The following is a 21,490-nucleotide window of genomic DNA, read 5'->3' as shown; positions in this document are numbered from 1 at the left end:
CCTCCCTAGCCCCATTTGCATTCCGCAGGGATCATTCCCTCTATGACTCCCTCGTTAGGTCCATGCTCCCCACCATCCCCTTCTCCACAACTGACACCTTCCCCTGCTACTGCAAGAGATGCAAAACCTGCGCCCACACCTCCCCCCTCACCTCTGTCCAGGGCCCCAAAAGGAACATTCCAAATCCAGCAGAGATTTACTTGCATATCCTCGAACCTCATTTACTGCATCCGTTGCTCTTGATGTGGTCTCCTCGATATCAGAGAGACCGAGTGCAAGCTCGTGCAAAGGTTCAGGGAACATTCCTGGTCCATACACACCAACCAACCCCAACTTCCAGTGGCCAACCATTTTAACTTCCCCTCTCACTCCCATGAAGACAAATTTATTCTGGATCTCCTTCACCACCAAAACAAGGCCAGCCAGCCACAAACTGGAGGAAGAACATCTCATCTTCCACCTTCGGAGTCTACTACCACACAGCATCAACACTGAATTCACCAGTTTCCAAATCTCTCCCACTCCATCCTAGATCCAACTCTGATTCAGCACTCCCCTCATGACCTGACCTAACTGTCCATCTTCCTTCCCACTTATCCACTCCACCCTTCCCACTGAGCTATCACAATCACCTCCTACCTGTACTCACCTATCGCCATGCCACCTACCCTTCTCCCAGCTGGCCCCTCTCCATTTATTTCTCAGCTCCTTCCTCCTTGCCCCTCTCCATCCTGATGAATGTTCCTGCCTGAAAGGCCAATTCTCTCGCTCCTCAGATGCTGCCTGATCTGTGCCGTGCTTTCTCTAGTGCCACACTTCATTAACTCTGATTCTCTAGCCCTTATTATCTCTGAACGGTAGAAGATGTCTATGTGTGGGTTCTTTAAATGAGAGGTAGCAATAGCACAACAAAAACGCCACAGTCCTGGTGGAGTAAGATGTTTATCCAAAGGCAGGGACATCAAGACAATCGGGGACTAGGTTCTCTGCATAAATAGGGACAAAAGTGCATGTCTCCTCCTAACATAACTGAACCCTAACTGATTCCATAAATTGGAATCCTACTCCAGTCGTTGAGTTGTCACAAAAGGACACAGCAGATTATTTTCAATGACTTCAACACCAGAGTTGGGAGGGACTCAAAAGGATGAAGAACATGAAGGATCTCAACTAAGAATCAGTCCTCTTCGGAATGGTCATTGATGACATCCATAGAAATGCTATCCACCACCAGTCCTGCACAACCCCAGTCCTGCACAACCCCAGTCCAACATGAGACTGAAAGACTCATTTAATCAGGCAAGGCCACCTTGCAAATGGAATTGCTGCTGAAATACTAAAAAAAGGCAGAGCAGCACCTTTGGTATGTATACATGCTCTTATCTGGGAGGCCGACAGATAAGAGCACACTGCAGTTGTGACCACCTTCGAGAAAGGAGATCAATTGCAAGTCCTCAATTATTGTTTCCTCTTCAGTTGCTAAAGTATTCCTAACAGAGTCACAATGCAGATCTGTCTATCAAGAGGGACAGTGGACATTATCTTCCACAGTAAAGCAGAGGGCAGCAATAATCTCTACACCTGGCCCTTTTTTTTTGAAAAAAGAGAAAACCTCTGAAAGGTCTACAGTCTATTGACTGAAAGAGACGATGGGCCCCATCATCGTCTAGTGTCTGCAGAGATTCTCACTGTTTTCTGTCAACTGCACAACGGCATCCAAAGGATTCAGCACGGGGGCAAACTGGGGCCAAACAAAGCTGCGTACCTGCACCACCACTCTTCTCCATTTTCCTTGCTGCAATTTACCATGTCCATGAAACTCCCTGCTGGCGTGGAGCCTTTCTACAGGACGAGCTTGAACAGGTTCAATATGTAGGGCAACACAGTAGCTCTACATATTAGTGGGCGGCACGGTGGCCCAGTGGTTAGCACTGCTGCCTCGCAGCGCCAGAGACCCGGGTTCAATTCCCGCCTCAGGCGACTGACTGTGTGGAGTTTGCACACTCTCCACGTGTCTGTGTGGGTTTCCACCGGGTGCTCCGGTTTCCTCCCACAGTCCAAAGATGTGCAGGTTAGGTGAATTGGCCATGTTAAATTGTCCGTAGTGTTAGGTAAGGGGTAAATGTAGGGGTATGGGTGGTTTGCGCTTCGGCGGGTCGGTGTGGACTTGTTGGGCCGAAGGGCCTGTTTCCACACTGTAAAGTAATCTAATCTAAAAAGCTCAGTGGTTAGCACTGCTGCCTCTCAATGCCAGGGACCCGGGTTCAATTCTAACCTCGGGTGACTGCCCGCACAGTGTTTATATGTCTGCTGCGTGCTCCGGTCTCCTCCCACAGTGCAAAGATGTGCAAATTAGGTGGATTGGCCATGCTAAGTTGCCCATAGTATTCAGGGATGTGTAGGTTCGGTACATTAGCCATGGGAATTGCAGGGCTACCAGTATAGGGTAGGTGGGGTGCTGTTTGGAGGGTCAGTATGAACTTGTTGGTTCCATTCATGAGGATTCTACATTCAACCTGCATTGCACCAAGGCCGCCTTAATCTCCATAGCCAAGCTTCACTTGGTAGCTGTCGCTTGTGTGCGTTCACGTTAGAGACCAAGCTCCAAGTTATCACTAATGTAATCACAGATACATATGAAAGAACATGCCTAATCATAAAAAACCTGGAAGACAGCAATCCTCCACTAGCCTACTCTCACTGCTTCTCTACCACATGCTTTCCTGACACAACACTCACGGTGAACTACAAGACAATATGGATCAATTCTCATATCTTGGGAGCCTCCTCTCAGTGGGGGGAGACAAATGGTGAAATATAAAATTGCCTCAGGGCAGCCTTGATCATCTGAGGAACAGCACATTTTATGACAGAGACCCAATACCAAGTTCATCGTCTACAGGCCAGCAACATTACCAGCCTCCTCTATGCACGGGGATGTGAACAATTTACAGCAGGCACCTCAAATACCAGTGATATTATCACAAAATGCTACAAACTCACTGGCAAGATGGATGCTCCAATATTAGCATCTTTTCTCAGGCAAACTTCATCAGTATCAAGGCACTGGTTACAGTCACAGTCAGTTACCTGCCTTGGGCAGGCCGCACTGGCCACATGCCTGACAAAAGACTTCCTACTCCAAATTTTGACAGGTGAGTGGTAACTGGGAAAGTAGAGGAAAGGATTTCAAAGATGTCTTTGAAGTCTCCCTGAAAGAATACATCGTCGTCAATGGGAATCTTGCCTGAGATCATAGAAACTGGAGGAGGAGGATCCACAAAAACACCAAACATTGTAACTGCCTCACCGGTCCAAAATGAGATCCGACACATACTTACCTGCAAACACCACCTGCCTCAGGGTATATGGATCCAGCATTGGACTATTTAGTCAGCTCAGCACACATGACACCGGAATGGAAGAAAGTCAACCTCATGCAGAATGACTGCCTACAGCAATAACTACAACACCTGGAATGGACAGGATATCTTGAGAAAAGATTAAACAGACTAGATGTGTATCTGCTGAAATTTAGAGAAATAAGAGGTGACTTGATTGAAATACACAACATCTTGAGGGGTCTAGACAGAGACAACATCCTGAGGGGTCTAGACAGAGTGCATGTGGAATAAATCTTCCTTCTTGAGAAAGGATCTCGAACTGGGAGTCATTGTTTAAATATAAGAGTCATCCATTTATGACAGAGATAAGGAGAATTTTTTTAAGACAGATAATAAATTCTTGATGAGCAAGGTGAGGGGCAGGGAATGTTATTAAAGGTAGGCTGGAATGTGCAGTACTCACCTCAGCCATAATTGTATTGAATGGCAAAGCAGGTCCAAGGACCTGAGTGGAGGCAGTCTGCTCTTAATTCATATGCAATATCATGAACCAACAATGCTGCTCTTATGTTTTAACTTTATGGAATCTTTACATAGGCAGGTTCTTTGTAAGGTCGAGCATATTTTCTCGGCCACCAACTGGAAGAACACATCTTCTGCCTCGGGACCCTACAACCGACATTGACTTCACTAGTTTCCAAGTCTCTTCTCCCCACCCCCCTCCTCATCCCAGATCCAACCCTCCAACTTGGCACTGCCCTCTTGACCTGTCCATCTTCCTTCCCACTATCCACTCCCCCCTCCCCACTGACTTATTACAATTATCTTCCATGTGCATCCACCTATCACCATCCTACCTACCTTCCCCCCAGCCCCACCCTCACCTGTCCTCTATTTATCTCTCAGCACCCTTTCCCCTTCACATTCCTGATGAAGGGCTTATGCACGAAACATCGACTCTCCTGCTCGTCAGATGCTGCCTGATCTGTGCTTTTCCAGCATCACACTTTTTGACTCAAGCATATTTTCTCACCAGATTCTCCCAAGTTTACCTATTTTACTGTAATGCCCCTACAGTGCCCCTTTGGTCCGATGCCAGTCAAATTCTCCCAAATTAATGCTAGCTAGCCTGTGCAGAGTGTAGTCTCCATAGTCTGTCAAAATGCCCAAAAATGCAGTACGGTAGCCAGGTAAGTGGCATCATCTTTTGTCTATTTTTATCTATATTAGGGTCAGGGACAACTGCTGGTGAGAGCTTTGCAGCTATCCTAGATTGCTGACAGTTGGAGGACTACTAAAGACCGGCACCAGCTCATGACCAGGCAGGTCCATGGTGTTGGTCCTTGGGGACTTCACACATATGCATAAGCAGACACAGGAGCAGCAAGCATCAAGGTCAGTGGGATCTACAAGGCTACAAGATTGCAGCTCGAAGGTTAGAACCTAGCTATCTCAAAACATGAGTTGGAGGTGCTGGTGTTGGACTGGGATGGATAAAAATAAAAATCACAAAACAGCAGGTTATAGTCCAACAGGTTTATTTGGAGGTACTAGCTTTCAAAGCACTGCTTCTTTATCAAGTGGTTGTGAAAAACAGTGCTTTGAAAGCTAGTGCCTCCAAATAAACAACACTGTAACCTAGTGTTGTGTGATTTTTTACTCAAAACATGAGTGTATCTTGTTCCTTCAGGCCGATAGCTGCCATGGAGAGACAGCTCCAGCAGTCTCAGAGTTTGCTGAACGTGCGCACAGGCTTGTACTTCATTGCTCCAGCCATTGGTGATCAGTATCAATGGCTAGGTATCAGGTGACTAAGAACTAGGCACACTCTGCAAGTCCTCTCAAGGTGACTGGGTGGATCTAGTAGGCTTCCAGATAGAGGAGGCCAAACATGACCCCCTACAAAGTCTCTTAGGATATTCCAGATATGGCAGCACCTTCCATCTCCACCCTAACTACAGACCTGTAGGAGCTGAAGTTGAGGTTGCATGTGCTTCTCCGCAGGATACACAAACACCACCACTGGGCCCTCCAGACAAAATTGCCCCAAGACTCTTGTGATCAAACATCCAACTTCACTGTAAGACAAGCTGCCTCAACCAGATACCTGGGTATTACCACCTGGGGGCACATGGGTGGAGTGGCCGACACTCCATTGAAAATACATTATCACATTTATAAACATATTGTCACTTTCCACCATTAGCTGTGTGCAGTCTCTGTTGAGCCATAACCTCAACATTTAAGGTACAGAGCCCACCCATGCTGAGCGCTACATGATATGTAATGAATCAAGGTATGAAATGAAAAGTTTCTGCACTAAGTGTACTTACCAAGTGGGTAAATGGCAGGTGATTGCTACTGGCAACTAGACTGCACATCTCCAGGTAGACAGTCATAGCTACTGTATCACTAACACTATGAGGAGCATTCATTCAATATATATTACATGGTCAAGAGCACCTAGGGCAAGGATTTGGACTGGACATAGCAGGATCATAACCAAGGTGACATGGCATGTCATGCTCTCAGGTGTGTTTTAGCTTCAATCTGTGGGTGTCTGTGTAAGGGTGTTGCACACTAAAGGGCCTCACACTGATTTCTGAGCAAAGACTTTCCATCACAGAATGCAGTATTTAGCCCAGCTACTTCCATCTCAATTGCACACTTAATTTTCAGCACAATGGAAGAGAACAGTGGCCGCTCTTTGAAGACCGAGCCTCAGGTTCAGTTTCACTGTCTTACTACATCCCATTCCTGGTAGCTACTCCTTGTCCAACCTCCCAACCCCCTAGTTAATCTTTAACTACAAGGTAGCTTATTAATTTTACATCATTACATAGTAATAGACAAATATAGCCTGTTCTCCAGTAGGTTCTGAAACATACTGCAGTAAGAAGCAATTCCTGATGCATTTTACAAATCCACCTTCCATGACACCCTTGCCTATTTGATCTGTCCTGGAAATATGCAGATTAAAATTACCCATGGCATTTGTAGCACTCCTCTTCCACGCCTTCATTAGCTCCCAATTTATACTTTGGGCTGCATGGAAAGAACTCTCCAGGGGCCAATAAGTGACTCTCATCAGTGATTTCTTTCCCTGCTATCCTTTATTTTCACCCAATCTAATTCAACCTATTGTACCAACATCACTGAGCTGATACTTACCTGTGGGAAAAGATTTGCCACCCTGCCAACAAATAATAGGCCCACAAAAGCAAACTTGGCCAAACTGTACCAAAAACACCAGAATGCCTCAGCAGGGACCAAGCAGGCTGACAAGCGAAACGAGACAGCAATCGCAGACAAGGGGATACACTTCAAGCACACGCTAACAACGATAGAGCACCACAGACATCCCAAAGCCCCGAGGACAGTTTCACAGCCCAGCAATACCAAAGCCACACAAACGACAGGTCAGACAGAAAGGCACAAGCAAGAGTACTACTCCCAGGACAAGACAATGGAAGCACCTCACCACTTCAGAGACGACATTAGCACCTACCTGCGAAGAGGAATGGAAGCTCGGTACCCATTGCTACTGTCAGGAGGTTGCTTTATGTAGGGAATTAGGACATTCCTCTGATAACCGTTTTCCGATTAGCATCATTGTAACTCGTTCACTCCATTTCCAGATACATTGTATTTACCCCATTTCTAATTAGCCTCATTGTACAGAATTATTATAAAAACTGGCTTCTTCCTCAGCTCGAGGAAGAGAAATTCTGATCTACCTGCACAGACTGTCAGTTCTGTGTCAGCTTAGTCAATTTCTCTTCCAGCAATATCTTGCAATAAACAGCATGTCAATTTCACCCAATTTGCTTTGTGTGATCTCTAGGCAAATTCCTCTGACATTAACTTTATGAACAAAGTTACCCACTTCCTTTTCTTTTTGCCCATCCTTCTGCAACAGAGAATACCTTTGAACAGGAGGTCTTGACCACCCAGCAGCCATGGTTCTGTAATAGCTGTCATGTCATGCTCATTTATTTCCATTTGGGGTTGACAACTCACCTATTTTGTTAGAAAGGCTGCGTGCATTCAAATAAAAAGTTGTAAGCATTTGACTTTTTATCATTGTTGGGTTCTAATTTCTGCTGCACTCCTCTGCAAATATTTCTACCCTTTCTGTACCTTGCACCTTTGGTCAAGAATTTGTTTTTGGAATTTTTGAACTCTTTCCTTCAATTTAACCCTCTCCCTCAGTTATTAATGTAAATATATTGGCCACAGCTATTTCAATGTTGAAAAATATAAAGTTTTAAATTGGAGATCATAGAGCTTGCTTACGAAACAGTGGAGGTCAAAAAAACACATGAAAATCCAGGTGTACAGGTCATGAACAAATATAGAAAATCAAGGTGGCCAACAGAATGCTATAATTTCTGTATCTAGAAGGTCAGAAGGCACAGTCATAAAATCCATACAGAGTGGAAGTTGCCATTTCGCCCATCAATCACCTCTGAATAGCATACCACCTAGACCCAACTGTACTAAGCTACAATTTGATGACACCTAGTGAGGACCTGCTCAAATTTAAAGAATGCACAATGATAAAGATTAGTTCAGGAAGAGATTAATGAACTAGGGTTGTTTTTCCTGGAATTCAAAAAGGTTGATCAAGTTCTAAAGTTTGCAAGCTGAAATATGAGAAGCTAGGTCTCCTTGGTTGGGATTATTAACTGATGGCAAGTTGTACAAATTAAAGCTGGACCTTTCACAATTGAAACGAGTCAAGAAGTTCATGCAAAGGGTTATAGAAATTTGTAACCTTCATTGAAACCCTTTCACAAATAGCAATTAATGCTGAATCAACTGTGAATTATAAAACTGAGTGAAAGATTCTTGTTATTCAAATAAATGGAGGGTTAGGAAACAAAAGGCAGGTAAATGGAATTGAAATGTAAATCAATTAACATTTGCTTTTTGAATGGTTAAACAGGCTCAAAGGGCTAAATGCTGACTCCTGCTCCTATGTGCACAAGAAAATAAATATCTGGAATTCGGCAAAATTACCAAACTGTTAGATATGCAAATACTTCAATCAAATATGAGAACCTTTTGAATACCTAGAACTGACTATTCCAAATCCGTACAACTTACCTTGCTATTTTACAATGCTGAAATGTTCACGTTTTGGATTAAATACTAAAATCTCAAGATAATGGAGAGAAAAAATGGATGTCAAGGCCGTTGTGTCGAATCCACATTTCAGAGTAACAAGAGATAAACGCGGTGTGAGTGACCAAGGCACTAACCTCAAAACGTAAAAACCATTAGACTGAACACTGAAGTTTGTTAAATTTATTTGATCATCAAAATGTTAAGAACTTCTTTAAAAGTCAACTTACCTTCAACTTCCTCATTTCTTCAGTGAAATTCTGAAATATTTCACTGAGGTTTAGCTCACTCAACTCTTCATAATCCAGCTCAGAGAGTGTCCTTTCGATTCCTTGCACCATTTCTTGTGATCCTAGTTAACAGAACAAACTGTTCAGGATCAATACAACCAATTCTCAGTTCTAAGCATCGACATTTCTCAAGTATATTGTAGTAGAACACAGTTTACAGCAATAGAATAAATCAACCATCTTCTAATAAGGGTTAGCCTACTATAAATGTAATCTCGTCAGTGATCCCATATTTCAACCTCACATGGAAGCTAACTCACCACTCCAAATTGCTGAAATAATTACAATTTCTATGAATTCCATCTGAAAGATCGCATTATTTCACCATTATATGTGCACGTCTACACGCAGCACCATTTTGAAAGACTAATCTGTGAGATCATTTTGTCCAATATCTATGTATGGAAAATATGGGATAAAAGGAATATTATGCTTACATTAAAAAACCTTAAATAGAAAAATTAGAAATGTAAATTCCCACTGAAAAATACAACTGGCATTTCTAATAGCAAAAATATTAACTCTCACCTTTGTCAGACTTCTCAGATGATGCAAACAGCCTTTTTGCTTTAAATGGTAGAAGAGGTGTTAGTATGGCTTCATCTTTATTCAGATAACTATCATCACCAACAGGCCTTTCTGAGGGAGTGCTTGTGGACTGTTGCACCGTGAACATATCATCTGCAGAGGCAAATACAATTTGTGATAAACATGTCACATTTTATTTTACTGATCATAAAAAAATTGAAATATGGAAGTTGAAAATGAATTTACATCCCGTCCACACTAATTAGCAGAGAGGTGTAGATTTAGGACTGATAAGTGTGTGAATGACACATTTTTGATGGGCAAAGCCAAGATGATTAAGAGTGGCTTTTCAGACTAGTATGATGATTGGAAATGAGAAACTATGTCCAAAAGAAATGAAGGCATATATAAGGGTTCAGTTTAACCATTCTCAGGATATAAAATGGATAATCTTGGGAAATTTGCCAATGGACTTCTGTAATTCAGAAAACTATTTCATGAGATTGGCTTCAGATTTTCTTCTTACTTTGCCCTTCTTTGTAGTTAATCATTGCTTCATACTGGAGAGGTTGGTGTACTTTGGACTGACTGCTAAATGATTAAATGCATACTAACTTGGGTCCACTGGTTTTTCTTGGCTTTTCCAAAAGATTTTACTCTGATCATAACAGAACAGCATACTGTGTATTTTGAACTGTTCACCTTTTTCTAAATTCTTTGACCCCAATACTTGTTTTTAATGAATGCACAGCATCAGAACATGCTCTTGTCTATTATTGGTGTACTTATTAATTTTGTTTTTAGCTACACACTGGACTATTTTACTTACTTTTTTAAAAATTCTATGGGCTAAGTGATACTAAGGAAAGAAGTGTCTTGCTGTAGAGTCATAGAGCTGTACAGCAGAGAAACAAACCCTTCGGTTCAACTCACCCATGCCGACCAGAGATCCTAACTTAATCTAGTCCCACCTGCCAGCACCTGGCCCATACCCCTCCAAACCCTTCGTATGCATATACCCATCCAGATGTCTTGCATCCACCTCTTCCTCTGGCAGCTCATTCCACACATGCACCACCCTCTGTGAAAAGGTTGCCCCTTAGGTCTACTAATATGGTTCCCCTCTCACCATAAACCTATGCCCTCAAGTTCTGGAATCCTTCACCTAAGGAAAAGATTTTATGTATTTATCCTATCCATGCTCATGATTTTATAAACCTCCGTAAGGTCACCCCTCATCCTCCAAAGATCCAGGGAAAACAGCACCAGCCTATTCGACCTCTCCCTATAGCTCAGATCCTCTAAACCTGGCAACATCCTTATAAATCTTTTCTGAACCCTTTCAAGTTTCACAACATCCTTTGATAGGAAAGAGACCAGAATTGTAAGCAATATTCCAACAGTGGCCTAACCAATGTCCTGTACAGCCGCAACAGGACCTCCCAACTCCTGTATTCAATACTCTGACCAATAAAGGAAAGCATACCAAACGCCTTCTTCACTATCCTATCTACCTGCGACTCCACTTTCAAGGAGCTATGAAACTGCACTGCAAGGTCTTTGTTCAGCAACACTCCCTAGAACCTTACCATTAAGTGTATAAGTCCTGCTAAGATTTGCTTTTCCAAAATGTAGCACCTCGCATTTATCTGAATTAAATTCCATCTGCCACTTCTCAGCCCATTGGCCTATCTGATCAAGATCCTGTTGTAATCTCGGAGGTTACCTTCTTCGTTGTCCACTACACCCCCAATGTTGGTGTCATCTGCAAACTTACTGATTATACCTCATATGCTCGCATCCAAATCATTTATATAAATGATGAAAAGTAGTGGATCCAGCATCGATCCTTGTGGCACTATTTTTTTTTAGATTACTTACAGTGTGGAAACAGGCCCTTCGGCCCAACAAGTCCACACCGACCCGCCGAAGCGTAACCCACCCATTCCCCTACATTTACCCCTTTACCTAACACTACGGGCAATTTAGCATGGCCAATTCACCTGACTTGCACATCTTTGGACTGTGGGAGGAAACCAGAGCCCCCGGAGGAAACCCACGCAGACACGGGGAGAACGTGCAAACTCCACACAGTCAGTCGCCTGAGTCGGGAATTGAACCCGGGTCTCTGGCGCTGCGAGGCAGCAGTGCTAACCACTGTGCCACCGTGCCGCCGTGACTCCACTGGTCACAGGCTTCCAGTCTGAAAACCAACCCTCCACCACCATCCTCCAGAGACAGTTACCACAATGAAAGGAGTGGCCTCTCCCTGCTCACTTGGTACCATCTTGATTGATATTTAATCTGCCGCTACAGAAGCTTAAGCTGGCAAGCCATCCAGGATGCCTTTCCAACACCTAGATACTGCTGGTTGCCACCACCATTGGCCTTACCTTCGACTCCATTATGGTAGAGACTGGCAATGACAAGTGCGGCAGTTGATGTGCAATGACCATCCTTCGTTAAATCCATACAAAGGCATCTGCCACCCTTACACACCCACGTCCCCCATTGACAGTACTATCCCCAAGTGAAACATGACTGGCAGGAGATGGCCAGCTTAAAGAACACGATGCTGATTACATCTTGTGGAAAAACAAACCAAAAACACAATGCCATCTCTACAGGTTCACCATGAGAAATGAGTTGGTCAGATTCCTCAATGAATCCCTGTGTTAAGTTGATGCCTTATGAACCCACCACTCACCCAGACCCAAAAGCTCTACGAGAAGCACTACCTTTTCAAGGGTAAATAGGGATGGTCTATCAATGCTGACCAGCCAGTGACACCCAAGTCCCACAAATGAGCAAAAAAAATTACAGGCTGTCAGTGCCTACACCCCAATTCATTAAATGAGAAAAAAGGGGCATTCAACACCAGCCTCAAAGAATCACTGCCTAGAAACACCAAGGAAGACAAATTGATGGTCCTTTTCAATGTCAGAGTCAGGAGGGATACAAACCTTTGGAAAAGGTATTTTAGATGAGGAAGGAGTTAGAGTTGACAGTTCGAGCATAAGCCCTTCATCAGGAATGTCACGTGATGAAGAGCTTATGCTCAAAACATCAACTCTAGTTGGGGGAAAACAAACTCCAACAAAGCTCACTTCCAGAGAAAGTGCTTAAAACTCTATGCTCTGTCAGCTGGACAAGTCCAAGACTGCATGGCAACAGCCTCACTCCAACCTAACAGACTTCCTCATTCAAATGAGGGACTGCAAAGATCTATACATCACCTTTCTCATAACCAGAGTCAACAACTACTGGACTAACCACCGACTAATCTGCTCTACTATTTGTCAACCCAGCCTGAAACATACAAAGGCAAATTAAAAAAAGTTATGGAGAGTCACTGAATTCGAAACGTTAACTCTGCTTTTGTCCCAGAAATGCTGCCAGTCCTGCTGAGTTTCATCAGTTTCTGAATACAACTCTAACCGCATGAGACTCAATGTTGTTGGACTCGAAGGCCCAAGATAGACCTATTCAGTCAGCACCACCTGACTACGACTAATATGCCAGAGTCACAGAGTCTCCATGGCACCTGATCCACCTTAACTTCAGTATAGTGAGCACCTGTATGGAAACTCTTAGCTTTTGACCTGGAAACACTAAAACTGGCTCAACAAAAGTGATCAGGAGATCCAGGATCACCTAGATCACAAATGCACTGAACTGGCAGCTCCACCAAAATTTGAGCAAGAAACAAGCCAAAAGGTACTGAAGGCCAAAGTGCAAAGAACTTATTACCTAAAATATAGGTGATGGTTGGAGAGTATGGGGGCTCAGTGACTAATGAATAGTGACAATACGTGCTGCTTCTTCGGTCCAATCAAAGCCTTCTACTCAGATACCCACAAACCTACATCATCAACAACTAAAAATGGAGAGTCGCTCAAAGTTGGTCAATGCCTGCTGGTGAGAGCACTTCAAAGGCCTCTTCAACCAAGGTGCAGCTTTCAACACAAACAGACTTGATATCATTTTCCAACACACTACCCGTCACTATCTCAGTACACCTCCAACCTGCCGTGAGGACAAAAAGGCCATTCAACAGCTGAGAAACAACAAGGCCTCTGGCACAGATGGAATCCCTGAAGTACTAAATACAGCAGTGAGACATTTTTGACTTGAACCCACAGCCTCATTGCACTTGTGTGAAAGGAAAAGAGCATGCTGGGAGATCTCAGACAGAGTAATTGTGATCTACATGAAAGGAGACAAGGCCCACTGTGGAAGTGACAGAAGGATTTACCTACTGTCTGCCACAGTAAAAATCTTTGGAAGAATCTCCCTTGACCTCTTCCTGTCAATGGCTGAAGAGCTCCTCCAAATCTCAATGCAACATCCACTTATCAAGAGGCACAACTGACATGATTTTCAGCCTGCAACAAATCCGGGAAAAGTACAGGGAATAGCACCAACACCTATAAAGCAAACACTGTTACAGTGATAATTGGGGTGAGAGAAGAAACAGAGAGAAAGAAGAAAGTTGGATAGTAGGTCTTAGTCCTTTCAGTTTCTCAGCTGTTCTCTAACCAAGTCTGTATGAGATCATTATAGTGGATGGTGCTGAAGGGACTCCTCACAGTCAACTCCTTCAGACCCTTACACACCTCCAAAGTTTGTTTCTCATTTCTGTATATCTTGCATAGATTCTAAGATGTGGTGGGAGTCTGGAATGCACTTCCAGGGGTAGTTGTAGAAGCAGGTATGATAAGAGTGTTTAAGGGACTCTTAGGTAAGCACATGAATATGCAAGGAATAAAGGGATATGGACTACAGGCAGGCAGAAGGGGTTACTTTAATTTGGCGTCATGTTCGGCACAACATCATTCTGTACAATTCTACGTTATATGTTCTATTACATTTAACATTAGTCTACTAGTCCACAATCTCCAAAGACTCTGACTTTCCAAATTCAGGGAGTTTAAAAGTTTTACGAGAAGTTGAGAATGCTTTCACTTTGGACTTTCAAGATTTGTCGATGTCTACTTTTAAGACAATTGATTTTGACTCTGTCGCTGAATGAGGGGACGGAGTGTGACCAAAACTGAAGGACCTTTAGTCTCTTCTATTTCCTTCACAGGAGACAAACTGCTGCAACAACTTGAGTACTTTTAATCTCATTTTCTTTGTGAAGAACAACCATCCTGTTCAAACAAGCAATTTCTTTTTTGAAAGATCCTGGATACTTGATCCAAGCAATTTCTTCTGGACTGTATCCTAGACTTGTGGACATCAGTTGTTCCTTCTCAGTCATGGCTTACAGGAGGTTGGAGCACCACAACTTCAACCAGAGAGCAGATTTTTATTTTATTTAGTTGGTAAAAATGTTGAAATACAAGTAGACTCTATTTTATCATTAGATTAGACACTTTAATTCAGACTCTGACTGCAGATGAGAAACCACCACACTCCCATCCTTAGCTCTATTGTTTAAGGATTGCTTCTTGCTCAGCATAATCTCTGCATTATTGAGGATTCTTTATGGGAAGATAAGGAAGTTAAATTTACTTTTAAACTTGTGCCTTCTGAATCACCTCAGCATCTGACATCAGATTACATTTGTGTGCTATTTGCTCGCCAAGTTGTTACCTCAAAGTTAGCTTGGCTGAAAACGCCTCAGTGAGCACAAGTGGGATATACTATTTAGTGGTGTTGCGGTTGCCAATATTAGCTCACTCTTTGCTTATGGATTCTTGCAGTCAGAACTTTCTCTGGAGTTGATAGCAGTGGAAAACATTTCTGCTAATCCAATGTAATCATAGTTTCACAGTGGGCTTGGAGATCTTCAACGTCTTTGGAGATCCTAGCCCCCCTCCCTGGGCCCTCCTGGCTCTCCACCCACCCTGGCTCCTCCACCCCCGTGAATCGAGGGGGGCGTCTATGAAGTCTACCACTTGTTCCATAACTGGCTGTTTCTTAATGGAATGCTTCACCTGGTCTCTCTTGACTTTGACTAGTTCAACGCCTTCTGCCATTTTAAGATGCAAGCCAAAACACATGATCATCCGGAAGAGTAAGAATTCTTGATTGTGAAAGAGATACAGGTTCATTCATAGTTAATGGCCCTTGTGTTGGGGGATTGGTTGCAGCATAGATCTTGGAGACTAGTTGCACTATTGTTGGATATAGCCAGTATACTTTCAACCATGGTTTGCAATGTCATAACAGTGACACTCACCTACCTTTCAAGCTTGAAATGAGTGAGGTGCCACTGATATAAATAACATCTTCCCAAAAGGCAAAGTTTGGATTATCAAATACCCTTGGAAACAATTAAGTCGTTTCTTCTCTTACCTCATTAATCTGCGTAGTGAATTAATTATTTGATTTCTTGTTTTTGTGATTACCTCATATCAATACTTTCTGAAAATGACCTTTATTATAGATAAAACATTCAATTTTAATGGCTGGACACTGCCTGTGCCTGAGAGATTTCTTTCTTCAACCAAGTTTAGGATTTTTAGTATCTACGAACTGCCCTAATTGCTATCTGATATTTTAATATACATCTTTTGTAGTTTTATACCTTAAAAACTGAATGAACTCTGATCTCCTGTGGTAAGTTTGATCTTCACCTCTTGGGATTGATTTATAATGCTTTCTCGACAGTAAAACATTATTGAGGTTGCAATAAATCTGATGAAGATGCGTGAGTTCCTATAAACAGCTGAATCTCTCAAACTCTGAATTTAAGTCATAGCTAATCTACCTCCACTAATCTGTCATTAATCAAATCTATAGAAGCTAAACTGCTGTTAAATCTTGCCTTCAAGATGTTTATTTCTCCTAAAGTTAATTGTAATTGTCTAAAGCTTTCAGTGACTTAAAAGTATTTGTTGCCTCTTCTACCCATTACAAACTATAATGTCATCATTTACTGTCCAGTTGTATATAGAAGCTTCTTAATTTGTTCAGCTTCTGACTTCAAGTCATAGAGATGTACAGCATGGAAACAAACCCTTTGGTCCAATTCGCTCACTCCAACAAGAGATCCTAAATTAATCCAATTTGACAGTATTTGGCTCAACTCCCTTTAAACCCTGGGAGACGGTGAGGTCTGCAGATGCTGGAGATCAGAGTTGAGTGTGTGTTGCTGGAAAAGCACAGCAGGGCAGACAGTATCCAAGGAGCAGGAAAATCTAAACCCTTCCTATTCATATACGCATCCACTTGCCTTTTAAAATTTTGTAATTGTACCAGCCTCCACTACTTTCTCTGGCAGCTCATTCCATACATGTACCACCCTCTGCGTGAAAGCCTTGCCCCTTAGGTCCCTTTTAAATCTTTTCCCCTCTCACTCTGAAACTATGCCCTCTAGTTCTGGACTCCCCTATCCCAAGGGGAAGACCTTGTCTGTTTATCCTATCCATGCCCCTCATGATTTTATAAACCTCTACTTCGTATGCTCCAAGGAAAATAGCCACAGCCTATTCAGCCTCTCCCTAAAGCTCAAATCCTCCAACCCTGGCAACATCCTTGTAAATCTTTTCTGAACCCTTTCAGGTTTCACAATATTTTTCCAATAGGAAGGAGACCAGAATTGTACACTGGTCTAACCAATGTTCTGTATAGCCACAACATAATCTCCCACACTCAACGTTCTGACCAATAAAGGAAAGCATACAAGACACCTTCACTATCCTATCTACCTGCAACTCCACTTTCAAGGAACTATGAACCTGTACTCCAAGGTCTCTATTCAACAACACTCCTCAGGACCTTACCATTAACTGTACAAGTCCTGCTAAGATTTGCCTATCTAAACTAAACTCCATCTGCCACTCCTTAGCCCATTGGTCCATCTGACCCATTGCGCTGAGGTAACTTTCTTCACTGTCCACTACAGCGCCAATGTTGGTCTCATCTGCAAACTTACTAATTATACCTCCTATATTTACATCCAAACCATTTATATAAATGACAAAAACAGTGAACCCAGCACCAATCCTTATGGCACTCCACTGGTCACAGGTCTCCAGTTTTGTATCCAAATGGCGAGTTCTCCCCATATTCCACGTGATCTAACCTTGCTAACCAGTCTACCATAAGGGACTTACTGAAGTCCATATAAATCATAGTCACTGCTCTGCCCTCATCAAATCTCCATTATTTCTTCAAAATACTCAAATCAAGTTAGCAAAACATAATTTCCCATGTACAAAGCCATGTTGACTATTCCTGATCAGTCCTTGCCTTTCCAAATACATGTAAAGCCTGTCCCTCAGAATCCTCTACAGCATCGTGCCCACCACTGATGTCAAGGCCCATAGTTCTAAAGTCGATAGTTCCCTAGCTCATGCCAGCCATCTCTAACTGGTCAACATTAGGCCTTATTAAAGCATTGTGTGTCACACACTGCAGCATTCTGACTGGTGTAATTCAGAGTCAGTCTCATTAGAGAGAAGGGCAGATTGTAAATTTCAGCAAAGATGTTTCCTTCTAATTAAGAATGCCTATGGATGTCCTTAAACCTGCCATTATTTTCAGTAAGATTTATTGTTGGCATATGTACTGAGAAGCAGTAAAAACTGTCATTTTGCATGCTATACAGGCAGATCATACCAAAGTGCATGACAGTAGCAGAATAGGTGGCAGGACAAAGGCATAGATAGAGTCGATAGCCAGAGAATATTCCCAAGGGCAGAAATGACTAACACGAGGGGTCTAGTTTTAAGCTAGTTGGAGGAAAGTATAGAGATGTCAGAGGCGGGTTCTTTACAGAGTTGAGAGAGCATGGAATGCGTTGCCAGCAGCAGTTATTGAAGCAAGGTCATTGGGGACATTTAAGAGACTACTGGACACGCATATGGTCACAGAAATTTGAGGGGCATACATGAGGATCAGTGGTCGGCACAACATCGTGGGTTGAAGGGCCTGTTCTGTGCTGTTCTATGCTCGCTATCACTGAAAAAGTCCATGACCGTTCGTCTTCATTCCCTAGAATTAGGTCCAGTACTTAATTGACTATCTTCTGTATATATTTTAAGAAATCTACCCACTGTAAATCTCTGTAGTGTTATTATCTCTTCTTTAGGTTTGTGGCGTGCTGCCATTCATTGAGCACTCCTTTGTCACCTCCTCACTCTCCACAGGAGTCGTACTGGAGGATTGGAAGGAGGTGAATGTTGTTCCTCTTTTCAAGAAGGGTAATAGGGAAATCCCTGGCAATTACAGACTGATCAGTCTTGTGGTCAACAAAGATTTGGAAAGAATTGAGGGATAGGGTTTATGACTATTTGGCAAAGCATAGTGTGGCAAGGCATGGCTTCGTGAGGGGTAGGTCATGCCTCTCAAATTTTATTGAGTTCTTTGAGGAGATGTCAAGACAGGTCGACAATGGTCAAGCAGTGAGTGTGGTGTATATGGACTTCAGCAAGGCGTTTGATAGGGTTCCCCATGGTAGGCTCATTGATAAAGTCAGGAAGTAGGGATACAGGGAGATTTGGCTATCTGGATTCAGAATCGGCTGGCTGACAGAAGGGAGAGAGTGATTGTAGATGGAAAGTATTCTGCCTGGAGGACAGTGTTGAGTGGGGTCCCCGCAAGGCTCTGTTCTTGGGCCTCTGCTCTTTGCAGTTTTTATAAATGGCTTGGATGAGGAGGTTGAGGGGTGTGTTAGTAAATTTTCAGATGACACAAAAGGTTGGGAGGCGCGATAGACTGGATGCAGAGCTGGGCTGGGAAATGGCAGATGGAGTTCAACCTGGATAAATGCAAAGAGATGCATTTTGGAAGATCAAACTTGAATGCCGAATATAGGATTAAAGACAGGATTCTTGGCAGTGTGGAGGAACAGAGGGACCTGTGTGTGCAAGTACATAGATCCCTCAAAGTTGCACCCACATGGATAGGGTTGTTAAAAAAGCATATGGTGTTTTGGCTTTCATTAACAGGGGGATTGAGTTTATGAGCCATGAGGTTTTGCTGCAGCTCTACAAGTCCCTGTTAAGACCAGACTTGGAATATTGTGTCCAGTTCTGGTCGCCCTACTATAGGAAAGATACAGAGGCTTTGGAGAAGGTGCAAAGAAGGTTTACCAGGATGCTGCCTTATGAAGAAAGGTTGAATAAGCTTGTTCTTTTCTCTCTGGAGAGAAGGAAGAAGAGAGGAGACCTGATCAAGGTGTACAAAATAATGAGTGGAATAGATAGAGTCAATAGCCAGAGACTTTTCCCCAGTACCTTTCTGAAAGTCTCCCACTGTTCTGCTGTTGAGTTCCCCTCAGAGATGTTCCTAATCTATTTTGGCCCAATCCTACCTTATTTTAATAAATTCTGCCTTACCCCAATCTAACACCCCTTTTATAGACTTTCTCTTTTTTTCAAACTTGAAATATATGGTGCTATAGTTGCTTTCATGAAAATACTCCGACTGTTAGTCTGCATTCCTTAGAATTAGGTTGAGCACTGCACCATCTACGTGTGGACATAAAAAAATGCTCTCTTGTACACATTTCATGAAATCTCCCCTCGTTAAATCCTTTACGCTATTATCCCAATTGATATTAAGACATTGAAATCTCCTGGTCTAAATTACCCTATAATTTTTACATGCCTGCAATAACATTGTAATTCCATGTACCAATCCTCACCCATAACTCATTCTGTCTTGCCTCAAACTCCTGAGTCTCAGGTTACTCTCGAGACATCACATGACAGAACTCACTGTCTTGATCTTTTCTAAAATTATGTTGTGCTCCTATAGAAAGCTACTTTGATGTACTCGTGTAAACCCCTCCCATCAACATGATCAAATCCTCCCACAAGGGGTAAATGCCTGAAAGAACAGATGTTGGAAATCTGAAACTAAAACAGAAATTGCTGGAAAATCTCAGCAGGTGTGGCACCATCCGTGGAGAGAAATCAAATTTAACATTGATTTGAGTGACCTTTCTTCAGAACAGATGGCAGCTAGGAAAAGAATGGTTATTACAGAGAAGATGGGACAGCGGGAGAGGAGAGAGTAAATAATAAGCGGAGATAGAGCCCATGGAGAAATAAAAATAGTTGGACAGACAAAAGGACTGGTTACAGGTCAGTCTTGGGACAATGATTATCTGCTAAGGGGAACTATTAGTGACTGACAATGGGTGTTGTGTGATAACAGACCATGTGATGCCAAGGCCTAGTGCGTGGGCGTGAGGGAAAGCATGGTGAAAACTACTCAAGCCCTAAAAATTATTGAACACAATGTGAAGTCGAATGCTGCAGTGTTCCCAAGCAGAAACCAAGGTGCTTACTTCCAGCTTGCGTTGAGCTCCACTGGACAACTGCAGCAAGCCTGAGATAGACATGTTGGCTAGAGAACATGGTAGAGCTGAAAATGTGTTGCTGGAAAAGCGCAGCAGGTCAGGCAGCATCCAAGGAGCAGGAGAATCGATGTTTCGGGCATGATTCCTGAAGAAGGGCTCAGGCCCGAAACGTCAATTCTCCTGCTCCTTGGATGCTGTCTGACCTGCTGCGCTTTTCCAACAATACATTTTCAGCTCTGATCTCCAGCATCTGCAGTCCTCACTTTCTCCAAGAGAACATGGTGGTACATTGAAGTATGTTGAACTGGAAGCTCAGGGTCTTTTCTGCAGAACACAGGTGTTCTGTGAAATGGACACATTGTCTGCACATCATTTCCACCATGTAAAAAGAGACCACATTGAGTAGCGAATACAGTAGACAAGATTGAGTGAAATGCAGGCGAAGTGCTGCTTCGGGTTTTGGGGAAGGCGTCATGAGGCTGTAAGGATGTTCGCAAGTTTTGAGAAGATTTGTGGCTCAGGTTGAGGTTCTGGATGCAAGTTTGCTCGCTGAGCTGGAAGGTTCATTTTCAGATGTTTTGTCACCATAGTAGGTGACATAATCAGTGAGCCTCCAGTGAAACTTTTTATTTATGTGTTTAGGTTTTCTTGAATTGGTGATGTCATTTCCCACGATTTTGTCATTTCCTGTTCTTTTTCTCATGGGGTGGTAAATGGGATCCAAGTTAATGTGTTTGTTGATAGAGTTTCAGTTGGAACGCCATGATTCTAGGACTTCTCGTGTGTATTGCTGTTTGGCTTGTCCTAGGATGAATGTGTTGTCCCAGTCGAAGTGGTGTTCTTCCTCATCTGTATGTAAAGATACTAGTGAGAGAGGGTCATGTCTTTTTGTGGTGAGTTAATGTTTATGTATCCTGGTGGCTAGCTTTCTGCCTGTTTGT

The 21,490-nt window shown here is 42.9% G+C and overlaps 1 protein-coding gene across 1 annotated transcript in view; it reads right to left on the bottom strand.

Annotated features, from left to right (window-relative positions):
* Positions 1 to 21,490, bottom strand: part of sycp2l (synaptonemal complex protein 2-like) — a 171,168-nt gene that overhangs the window by 61,096 nt on the left and 88,582 nt on the right. Inside the window, exons 11-12 of the mRNA XM_043719016.2 lie at positions 9,290 to 9,442; positions 8,702 to 8,823 (exon numbers count right to left, since the gene is read on the bottom strand). Coding sequence (XP_043574951.2) covers positions 8,702 to 8,823; positions 9,290 to 9,442 — 275 coding nt within the window. The remainder of the gene's footprint in view (positions 1 to 8,701; positions 8,824 to 9,289; positions 9,443 to 21,490) is intronic.

Source organism: Chiloscyllium plagiosum, unplaced genomic scaffold, assembly GCF_037043375.1.
Source record: "Chiloscyllium plagiosum isolate Xiang-an unplaced genomic scaffold, Cpla_swu_hap1 HiC_scaffold_34, whole genome shotgun sequence".
Lineage (NCBI taxonomy): Eukaryota > Metazoa > Chordata > Chondrichthyes > Orectolobiformes > Hemiscylliidae > Chiloscyllium > Chiloscyllium plagiosum.
This window is presented reverse-complemented; position numbering and strand designations above follow the sequence as displayed.